Here is an 11,849-nt window from a genome sequence, read left to right as displayed (position 1 = left end):
AATGCAATAGGCAACGCAGCAACGCAATATTCAAAATGGCATTGTATTTCTGTATTTAAATTAGCTTTTTCCATTACCCATACGTGCATGCTAAAGTACTAAAGTAAAATGAAAATTAAATGATATAATTTACATTTGCCATTTCCAACAGTAGTCTTAATATGTAAATTGCATGCACATTTGAACGCTTTATAAGTTGCAAAATGACAATGAAAATGTATAACACAAATTGATTTGATATGTGTAACATGTTCAAGCAGAAATGGTAGCAAAATGATAATTTAAATGCTATTTGTCCTAAATGCATTTAGACTAACAGTTAGAACACTTAGGATTGCATTTTCATCATGACGCCGTGGGATATGTGTAGCAAAATTCAATTTGAAAATGCATTCCGAGCTGACCACGCCCACCCTCAGTCAATCATTGCTTCAAGGCAGGGATTGGCGGAAGCGTGTTACGTTTGGATCGTTCGAAACATGGCGGCTGGAGATCTGATAAGATCGCTGAATTCACTGGCAGATGAAGTGGAGCGTGAACAGAAATATATGAAGGACGCCATAGTATTCCAGACTATAAATGGACATTACAAGCATTACAATAATGATAAATAAAACATTTTTTGTATAATTAATTAATTTAAATGAATGTTTCTAATAAACACATTTATAACAGAACCTCAAGTAAACTACATGTTATTTTGTTCAGTCATATACATGTGGGAGCTTTTTCAATTTATAACCCGCAGTTTAAGATGCTCAAAGCTCAAGACGTTCGGTAGACGTGTGGTCGACGGTTAGACGTTCGATCGGAACATTTTTTCACAGACGACAACGAAACGATAACGAACTAAAACTCTTTTTGAATGACAAAAACTATGATGCAAATCTATTGACATTTTCATTAACTAATAAAAATGAGATGAAAATGTTAGGGAGGGACGATTTGGGAAGAGATTCATTCAGAACGAATCTGCTGCATGGTTCAGAGGTTAGATGAACCGGCGGGACATAAGCTAACATACACTTACTGCACGTCACATAAAACGTTCAAAAATGTTAATATGTGGGAGTAAGAGAAGAGCAGACATATGGATAAATCTGACAATGCAAGAGAGAACTCAATTCGGTCCGGTTTTCTGAGCACAGACACTGAAGCATACACACATAAAGCGTGTCTCACAGTGCTCGAGTACTCTTTTGCGTCGCATGAACGGAGAATTACACACAAAATGATGTCGAATTGTCCGTTTTGACGAGTATTCACGTAAACACAGTTGATTACGTCTTCAGTGAACGTAAACAGTAGGGAGAACGTGTCTCAGTACATTGCATCTATGCATTCGGTTTTAAAAGGGACAGCAGCCTAATTTAGTTGCTATTGTCCAAGTCATTGATGTTAATCAAGCAACAGAAGAAAGACAGAAAATCACGCATTGCTCTTGACTGAAAAACTTTAGTAGTCTTAAAGATTAATCTAAATTTATTTATAGAAGTAAATATGTCTGCTTGAAAGAATGAGGAATATGGTAAACAAGCTGCTATAAAGAATGCATAATTAGCCTATATAACCATTGGTATTTCATTAAAAAGAAGACCATGTTTGTGTTCTTTATGAGAAGTGGTTTTATTAAATTTTAACACAAAAGGAATGTTGTGTGTCACAGCAGTTAAATCAGTGTCTATCATGATAAAACCTTAATATCAAACCTATATAATGAGTTTGGAAATTTTAGAGAAATGCTTAATAAATGTATTACACTGTAACTAAACCCATTAGATTTTAGCCGACTAAATTTACTGTAGATTTAGTCGACTAAAACTAGACTAAAACTAAAAACAATTCAGATGACTAAAATATGACTAAAACTAAATGGAATTTTAGTCAAAAGACTATGACTAAAACAAAATCAAAATTTGCTGTCAAAATTAACACTGGGCACCTCATCAATCATATCAGTACACCAACTTTTCAAAACATGAATCTCACCATCTCATGTTGCTCCTGCATCTGAGCGATCTTCTTAGTGTATTTCTGATCCACCTGCTTGAGTTCTCCCACTACTTCCTCACAGCGTTCGCTCAGGGCCTTTTTATCGTCAATCAGCTGAGTGAGAAAGAGAGACACATTAAAACATGTACAACCTCATCTATTAGTTAGACATACACTGCCATTCAAATGTTTGGGATTAGTAAGATTTGTAATGTATTTTTAAAGACGTTTCTTATGCTCATCAAGGCTGCATTTATTTGATCAAAAATACAGAAATAAACTGTAATATTATGAAATATTATTGCAATTTAATATGTTTTTCTAATTTAATATATTTTAAATTATAATTTATTTCTGTGATACAAAGCTGAAATCTTCATCAGCCATCACTCCAGCCATTTCTCCAGTCTTCAGTGTCACATGATCCTTCAGAAATCATTCTAATATGCTGATTTATTATACAGTTGTGCTGCTTTTATATATATAAATAAAAAGTCATTTATAAAAAAGTCATTTTAGATTGTAATAATATTTCACATTTCAAATATCTTACCCACCCCAAACTTTTGAATGGTTATGTATGTATTTGTATATATATATACATACATACATACATATACATGCATAACCATTCAAAAGTTTGGGGTGGGTAAGATATTTGAAATGTGAAATATTATTACAATCTAAAATGACTTTTTCGATTTTAATATATTTCAAAATATAATTTATTCCTTTGACGGAATAGCTGAATTTTCAGCAGCAATCATTTTAGTAGAATTTTACAAATCATTCTAATATGCTGATTTGGAGCTCAAGAAACTAAATCTATTTAAAAATTTAATAATATAACAATTTATATAAATAATTGTATAAACATTTATACATAATTGTACATGTTTTATATTCCATTAAAATGTTTACAGTATTCCATTTATGCAAAAATATGATGTGTAAATTAAGTCTATATTTTTAAGACAGGTTTTTGCATTATGACATTTATCATGGCAATTAATTATCCCTTGCATCCAGTTTTTACTTCAATGCGTCCACTGTAATTGTATTTGAAGTGTGTTGAGATTAATACCTGGTCTGTAAATGTCAAGTGTCTCTGTATGGTAGCTTCATACTGCTGCTTCTGTAACTGGAACGTATGATTGAGCTCTTTCTCAGTCTCCTTCACATGCCGGATCGTCAGCTCCCTCTGCTGGGCCTACAGCCACACATTCACCTTTATATTAGTCTTAGACAGCACAATTCATGGATCATCTGTTGCATATTGCACAAACACGTATGTAACATCATTGGAGGTTGAAGGTGTAGAGCGCACTGAACCATACTGATGATAATATATGCAAATGTGTGGATGTTTGTTTTACCAGTGCTGTCTGTAGCATATTGACTGTGCGTTTTTTCTCATCCAGCTCCAGTTTGAGTCTCATCATAGAGCTGGTGACCTCAGCAGCTGTGGCTGAGGCTTGCTCCACAACTGCTAGATCTTCCTCGGACAACACCACCTACAGTCACATACACATGCATATAAAATTCATTGCTGATACAGCATAAAAACTGAGCTTCATATGCTCAGTTCATATATGCTTACCTCTCTATGGGATCCAGAGGTGACTGAGCGTGGTCTCTCCTGCTCTGACTTCTCCATCTCATCCAGGAAGCTCATAATGCTCTGCAGTTTGGCTTCTGAAAGCAGAGCGCCCCCATCTGGTAGGGCTGGGGTCCGACTCAGCTGCCTGTGCCGTTCCACATTATCCGTAGTAAGGGAGTTGGAGTCTTCATCCTGAAAAAAAAATAAATCCATGTGGAGGTTAGCCAACCATAAAAAAGGTCACTACCATTCAAAAGTTGGGGTCAAAAGAGATTAGTTTTATTCAGCAAGGATACATTCATTCATCCTAATAGAAAATGTATCACGGTTTCCACAAAAATATAACGCAGCACAATTGTTTTCAACTTATAATCAGAAAATAATCAGAAATGTTTCTTGTGCACCAAATCAGCATGTGTCAGATCATGTGCCACTGCAGACTGGAGTAATGACTGCTCCAGTTCAAAATTCAGTGTTGCCATCACAGGAATAAATTACATGTTAAAACTAGACTAGAAAACGATTATTTTATTATAATCGTTATTTTAAATTGTAATAATATTTTACAATTTTGGTTTATACTGTATTTTTGGTCAAATAAATGCAGCCTTGGTGAGCATAAGAAATGGTAGTGTATATTAGGGGTTGAACGACGATTTTTTAAAAGTTATTCATGTGCCACTGCAGACTGGAGTAATGACTGCTCCAGTTCAAAATTCAGTGTTGCCATCACAGGAATAAATGACATGTTAAAACTAGACTAGAAAACGATTATTTTATTATAATCGTTATTTTAAATTGTAATAATATTTTACAATTTTGGTTTATACTGTATTTTTGGTCAAATAAATGAAGCCTTGGTGAGCATAAGAAATGGTAGTGTATATTAGGGGTTGAACGACTTCTGATTTTTTAAAAGTTATTTTTTTTGTGATGAAAGTCGAAGTCGACTAGTCGCTGATGACGTCATTAATGAACAAATAAGTCTGGAGCTGTGACAAACACCTTGTGCACATGGCTATTGCTCCTGTAACAGCTCATTTTTATCAGTTCTTTTGTCTTTGGGTCGTTATATTTCTCATAGATTTCTGCTCATTCTAAATCAGATGCAGATAAAGCAGCACAGTAAAGATTACGTTCATATGAATGCATTAGTGAGAGCGATTGCGTGTGTGAATTAATTCTACCTGGCAGCGTCTCTTTACTAGTAGTGAAGCTGTGGAATTTAGTTATTAAGAAATATATGCTTGAACTTTTCAGTTTCTAAGCTATTTTATTGAGAAATCACAGAACAGTGTTGACAATACATTTCTGTGCTGAATGATTCTGTGTGCTCGCGATCTGCGCGTGATGTACGAGCTACTGTCTGTAGCCTGTGTGTGTGAGTTACAGTGCAGCAGCTCTGTTAGATTAGAACGGCGATTAACGTACCTGTACAATAAGCTGTTTAAAACGTGCATTCTCCTGTTCAATTTCGAGCATCCAGTAATATAATCACACGTCTTGTGGAGCGCTTTCAGAGTATGCATTTATTTGTCATTTGAACTGTTTGGAAATGGAGAGTAAGTGTGGAAGTCCTTCAAAGATTTCTTATCCTGTTGCACCCTCTATAGGACCAGCAACTAGTCGACATCAAGCTTAAAGCGTCATGGCAGAGCATTGAAGTCGACCAGTCGATTAGTCGGTGCAACCGCTAGTGTATATATAGAACTGTATATACTAAGATAAGTCAACTCACCTCATCAATCCACGAATACTTGTCCTTCCTGTAGCTCTTGGGCTCTGACATTCTCTCTGGCTCCTCTTCTAAGAGCTTCAGTGTGTCCAGCAAGTCATTTAGAGTGGTTTTTGACTGTGCCCTGCTCGATGACGCCCCCTGCCGCTGGTCCTCCATGCTCACAGACCTCTGGAGGATCTCCTGAAGGAATGAAGTGATGTGATAAGCAAAAGTGTTCATTTTATCTTCACAGCTGATGGAATCATGTTGCGAGAGGATACCTGAGAACATGGAGATCCTCTGCATACAGAACCAGCGGGTGATGCAGCCCTAAGATTTGTCACATCATCCGGATCAGGCACCACGTTCACATTAGAATCTGAAGAATAAATGACAAACCGTGTTACTACTTAAGATTGATTTTCTATGACTGAAGATACATTTTTTTTCATGATATTCACCTACAAAGTATTAAAAAATGACATAATTAGGTACAGGAAATTGAGTTTGATCAGACAGAGTAGTATGCACCTGTGTTCTTTGCCTTCAAGTCAGTGGAGGAAGTGGGTGAACTCTTGGTGAGTTTTTTACGCCCCACTTTCCCTGCATGTCTTAGTGCCTCTACCTCCTCCTCTGCTATCTGTTGTACCTCTGCAGCACGTTGGGCTCTTTTCTGCTGAAGCTCCTGTTTTGGATGCACAAATAAATACACCAATAAGTCAGAAAACAATGTCTTAGCCAACACAAACTGAAAAAGCAGTGCAAACTACACTACCGTTCAAAAGTTTGGTGTTAGTAAGACTTTTGTAATGCTTTTAAAAGCTACATTCACACGGGGCGTCGGCGCCAACGCTTGACGGAGGGCATATCTGAAGCTTGCCGCTTACGCGATCATCATAGTGACAACAGCCAATTACATTGGACCACAACTGGTTAGCGTCTGAACTAGGTTATTTGCATAAGGCGATCTGATTGGCTGACACCTCCGTTGGCGCTTGAAAAGTTGAGAAATTTTCAACTTCTGCCGTGAGCAACGATTTGATGCTGACGGACCCACAATTCAGTTCGGCAACGCATGACGTCACCCATTCAAAGTAAATGAAAAGCGTTAACGCTGACACCCCGTGTGAATGTTTCTTCGAGGAATAGAAACTGAAATTTTTGTAACATTATAAATGTCCTTACTGTCATTTTTTATCAATTTAATGCATCCTTGCTGAATAAAAAGTACTAAAAAAGTACTTCCTTAAAAACGTAATATATTACTGACCCCAAACTTTTTAACCGTAATTAGTTCTGCAAATAATTTCTGAAGACTGCTGTACCTGTATGGCGGTAAGGCGAGCCAGATGAGCTTTCTCCTCCCTGATGCGCTTTCGATCATCTTCTTTCCTCTTCAGTGATTCAGCGGTTTTCTCCTCCTCTGCTCTCTGCTCTCTCTCCTATATAAAATAAGTAAAATCACCCGTAAGAATGGGAGCGATACCTTTCAATTAGGCTAGATACCGTAAAGCTTAACCATTCGTTTAAACAATATCCACTACAGGTTCATAGTCTCTGCTGGTAGATACTGTAACTACATCACCTGGAAGAAAAAATAATCTACATTGCAGGGCATTTAAAAGTAGTCATGTATTCTGATTAAATATATTATTTTTAATTCAAATATTAATATATTATGTGTTATGATTAAACATTAATGGAAGTCAAGGTTTTATAGACCTCCTTGGATTACCTTCTTTTTGGATATGAGGAGGTGTTTGATTGTATTCACATTGGCTCTCTTTCTGTTGGCATGGCGACGATACCAACGCTGGATGGAAACAGCAGCATGGTTCACCTGCTGAATATACCTGTAAACAGTTTGAAATGTCTCAAAGGTCAATCAAGCATTTGCACGGAGATGATCACAGCTAGGGTGGAAACAACTGAGGCCTGGAAGACACTGCTGACCTTTCGGCCTCCTCCTCGGTCACCTCTCGTCTGCGTGGCTGACCTGGGCTTCGGGGGCTATGGGGGGCATTGTTGTTGGAGCTTGATGACGCCGAGGAGAAGTTCTTCTGAGACTTAGTAAGAGAACAGCTCACACCCACAGTCACATCATCATTTACGGTGGCTTTGATTAGGTTACTGTTAAAACAGAGAGAGGGCAATCACTGTAAATGTGTTGGCCTAGAAACAGCACATTCAAGCAAAATAGAGCCTTATTTAGAGGACTTGTGTCTAAGATTAGCTCACACAGATGTGCAATTATTCAAAGTCATAATGAACCTACTTGAAGGAGGGTTTCTGATTGGAGCTCTTGGGAGTGAGGGGTTTCTCTGAGTGGTTATTATGAAGGATGGTGGTCACGGAGTTACCCACAGCTGCTTTATTGCTCCTGAAAGTCAACACAAAGACATTCTACATATTATAAATATCAAATTCATTTTTACATACCATAATCTAAAATATATATGCAGTCTTTTTGAATGAAGCATCTTATGTTCACCAAGGCTGAATTTATTTGCTCAAAAATATAGTAATATTGTGCAATATTATTACAATTTAAAATAACTGTTTTCTGTTTTTAATATATTTTAATATCTGTTGTTTTCAACAGATGTGCTGCTTAATATTTTTGTGGAAACTATGATATATTTTTCAGGATTTTTTGATTAATGGAAGTTTAAACAGTATTTGTTTGAAATGGAAATCTTTTATAACATAAATGTCTTTTACTGTCACTTTTGATCAATTTATTGCATTCTAGCTGAATGAAAATCTTACTGACCTTACTTACAAACTTTTAAACAGAAGAAACTCACAATTTAGAAACAATTTCAAGAATGCAAGCATGAACTTTTAGTTGAAAGGATTCATAAATCACGAGACATAAATTTAGTCAAGGGTCTCTAAAAATCTGACTGGTGCTATATTTTAAAAGCCATAAAATTGAAAGGAATCTAGCTCTCTTCTCCCTATGGCATACTAATGCTTTGATTGACAAGCACAAAAAAGGCGTAAAAGTGAATCTGTTGTCTGTGACACTGTTGTCATGGCATCAAGAGAGTTTGCAAGCTACCCATTAGTACACAGTAGTGTCTAAACCGTAGGAGAAAATGGCTTCCCACCTGTTGTTGGCAGTGAAATTGGCAGCCAGAGAGACGCCAGCTTCCCTCTTCTTCAGGCCTGTAGGAGAATCCATACTGCAAGTACTGTGAGAGCTGCTGGGCACAGGAAATGCTCTCGGCTGGTCATCCTAAAAGCAAGATATCAGTTTAAACCAATGCTACAGCAAGAGCAAGTAAAACCCTCATGATAACTTACCGCTGTTTAGAGCCTCCTGAGCTCATAAGTTTAAGATAATTTTCATAGCATGTCAATAAAATGAGCAAATGACCCTTACAAAAACTTATCATGGTGTCCTACATATAATTTACAAGTATAATAAGATCCGACAACCGCAATGACCGAAGATGAGTTACCAGGATGTTCCAGGTAGTATGGTCTTTGGATGTCTTGGAGAGGCTGGCTAGTTTTCTACGTCCATCAGAGCTGCTGTTGAACAGAGCCAGGAAATCTTCTGTGTGTCCTTCACTGCAATCAGACGCAGAGAGAGAAAGACAGGAAGGAAGGAAAGACAGAAAGGTCAGAGTATTACATACTAAACACACATGAGGAACATATAAACGCAACACTAGACCAATAATACCTAAGCTACCATTCAAAAGCTTGGGGTCTGAAAGATTTTTTTTGTTTTTGAAAGGAGGTCTCTTATGCTCACTAAGGCTGCGTTTATTTGAACAAAAATACAGTTAAAATGGTAATATTGTGAAATATTTGAAAAACCTGTTTTCAATTTTAATATTTTAAAATTTAATTGTTGTTATTATTAATCCGGTGATGGCAAAGCTACATTTTCAGCATCATTACTCCAGTCTTCAGTGTCACATGATCCTTCAGAAATCATTAGAATATGCCGATTTTCGTCCAACATTGACATTTCTTCCTATTGTCAATGTTGAAAACTGCTTTTTTATGAGATATATACATTTTAAGTATATTTGTGAATATATATAGTATGTACAGTAACTTTATAAAATGTCATTTTTTTATCAATTTAATGCATCCTTGCTAAATAAAAGTATTAATTTATTTAAAAAAAAAAAATCATACTCACCCCAAACTTTTGAATGGACTTTATGGAAAAATATATAGTGTCCATTGCACAGCTAGTACAGGACGAGTTACATGCTATAAATAAATACTTGTGGGATGCTTGTTCAAATGCATTTTAGAAATATTAGGAATACCTAGTCTGCGTTTCCCTTCTTTAAAACAAAAATAGAGGTAAATCCAGTGCATGACCTGAGATCTATCTCCAGTAAAACCAACCAGACTATTTTTTAGGCTAAACGTATCATATGAGCATATAAAAAAAAAAAAAAGTTTCCTTTTCGGAGGTGACAACAGCTGCACTGGGCTCACAGCAGAGGAATGCTTCAGCGGAGGCTGATTTTAAAGGGACAGATGTCCATAGGCATATGGCAATCGCATCCCTCCGCATTTAAATTGCATAAAACGTTTAACATGATGCTCACCCCTATGTCTGACCTACCGGCATCTGTGCTAGCAACTTCAGTATGTATATGTGAGTGTTTTCGGGGGTGTAAGGGGCACCTAGCGTCAGCTGGTCCAATGAAAAGCAACTCACGGAACTACATTCCTCCACGTTTCCTCTTTTTTAGCAATTCAGAAGGGAAGAGAGGTCACGGAATGACAGTTATTAAGCACCAGAGGGAAGGGGGAGGGGTATTTAGTTGTTCCTTCATTTAAACCCCCTTGTGGCATCCCAGGATGCAGTGGGACGGGAGGGCAGGACTGGCAGCTGCCGGACAAAAGAATTTCAGAATGCACACTTCTCCTTTCACTGCGTCCTCATTCGAGCGAAACCAGAGAACCCAGCCCCCTCTTGCTTGGCTTGTGCTGCAGCCGCCAGGCTACAATAGCTATTGTCTGGAAAAACCCTAAATCATTCAACCCCCAACTACTGCTGCTTTAAGGGTAAAAACCCTCAACTTCTACATTTTGGAGGTGATCAACCAAACCATACCACAGCTTGTGTGAAGGGAGTGCATGCAGGCATGTGTACTAGACATGTACGTGCACAAACATGCCATCATTACTTTTAAAAAGTCATATATGTTGAATAAGTTGTCAGCTAACCTCTCACTCCCATCCCTTGGGGATAGTTCATTCTCAAAGTCTGAATAGGACAGCTGGCACATGTTGATGAGTGAATCTCACAAAAACATTAATTTCATCCCAAAATCAAAAGAAGGAAATTATAATTATTTATAATATTTTACATAAAGACAATTTTAGGACCAAGATTGACAAAGGACCATTTAGGATAGAGATTTGATTTGAATTTATTTTTGCAATGGGACAATATTTTCATTATAATTAAACCTTTTCCACGACATTCTAATTTATTGAGATGCACCTGTACTACCATCTTCTGGATAATTACACAATCTTCTAGCCAGACTCACCAAAGTGTTTCGCTTCCCCCGGCCATCACTGGCCACAGACACAGATATGGATCGAGAGAAGTGTTTTCCAGGTGAAGCGCTGCTGGGTCTGCGGCCCACTGTGAGCAGAGAGCCAGTCAGGCCGAGGTCCAGAACATCTCCAGCTGCCCCTGTCTGGATGGATGCGGATGGACTGCGAGTTGTATGCATCTTAAAATGATGGACAGAAAAGAGGATTCATTCATAAAAACTGACAAATGCACAAGATGCAACCAACATGTGATGCTGGATAAAGTCAGGATTCCCACAACGTTTGACCAATGAATTTTCATGATTTTTCCAATTTCTAGATATTACCAAATAAGCATTTAAATTTAAAAAAATGTATATACATTAGATCTACACTGATTAAATATTTTACAGCTGAGCATAACTAGAAACACTTACATTCACTATACACATTTCCATCACTTTCCCAGCCCTGGAAATCTCAATGTTCCATTACATTTTCCAGGTTTTCCATGACCATAACAGATTCAAAGCATCCACACTTTCCATCATACATCAAACACCTAAATAGTTTACAATATTCTTTATGTATACTGAAAATAATCTATATATAACAGAAGATATATAAAAAATCGTGATTTAATAGTCTAGGTCTTTCTATCATGATAATCTACAGTTCAAACATACAAAAACAAAGACATTTAACACCAAAGGCCTCCTCCGGTCTCGGCACAAACCTGATGAAGGTCAATACGCAATACACTGCCTTTGAGAAATATGCAAAAACATAAACATATATGTTTAACTGAATAGTTGCTGTATACTACCACAGGATTGCACTGGTTCAGCTATGGCGAAACTGTCTTTCTTGCAGCACTTCTTGCTGGCTTCACATGTTAAACACGATGAATACAGCAGGATTAAACTGTCAATCCATTGCTTACCTTCTCTAAATTGTCCACATCAGATGAAGAACCTGTCTTTATTAAAATAAGAGTGTCGTTATTCCCGTTCG

At 37.2% G+C, this 11,849-nt stretch overlaps 1 protein-coding gene across 1 annotated transcript in view; it reads right to left on the bottom strand.

Annotated features, from left to right (window-relative positions):
• Window positions 1–10,579, bottom strand: part of LOC107561818 (centrosomal protein of 131 kDa-like) — a 28,714-nt gene extending 18,135 nt beyond the window's left edge. Inside the window, exons 1-14 of the mRNA XM_016246315.1 lie at window positions 10,518–10,579; window positions 8,777–8,888; window positions 8,423–8,550; window positions 7,585–7,689; window positions 7,263–7,439; window positions 7,045–7,162; window positions 6,635–6,751; window positions 5,841–5,994; window positions 5,591–5,688; window positions 5,331–5,510; window positions 3,593–3,784; window positions 3,369–3,506; window positions 3,077–3,202; window positions 1,990–2,106 (exon numbers count right to left, since the gene is read on the bottom strand). Of these exons, the coding sequence (XP_016101801.1) occupies window positions 1,990–2,106; window positions 3,077–3,202; window positions 3,369–3,506; window positions 3,593–3,784; window positions 5,331–5,510; window positions 5,591–5,688; window positions 5,841–5,994; window positions 6,635–6,751; window positions 7,045–7,162; window positions 7,263–7,439; window positions 7,585–7,689; window positions 8,423–8,550; window positions 8,777–8,888; window positions 10,518–10,579 (1,824 nt within the window). The remainder of the gene's footprint in view (window positions 1–1,989; window positions 2,107–3,076; window positions 3,203–3,368; window positions 3,507–3,592; window positions 3,785–5,330; window positions 5,511–5,590; window positions 5,689–5,840; window positions 5,995–6,634; window positions 6,752–7,044; window positions 7,163–7,262; window positions 7,440–7,584; window positions 7,690–8,422; window positions 8,551–8,776; window positions 8,889–10,517) is intronic.
• Window positions 10,580–11,849: the final 1,270 nt, after the last annotated feature.

Source organism: Sinocyclocheilus grahami, unplaced genomic scaffold, assembly GCF_001515645.1.
Source record: "Sinocyclocheilus grahami isolate Dianchi unplaced genomic scaffold, SAMN03320097.WGS_v1.1 scaffold794.1, whole genome shotgun sequence".
NCBI lineage: Eukaryota > Metazoa > Chordata > Actinopteri > Cypriniformes > Cyprinidae > Sinocyclocheilus > Sinocyclocheilus grahami.
This window is presented reverse-complemented; position numbering and strand designations above follow the sequence as displayed.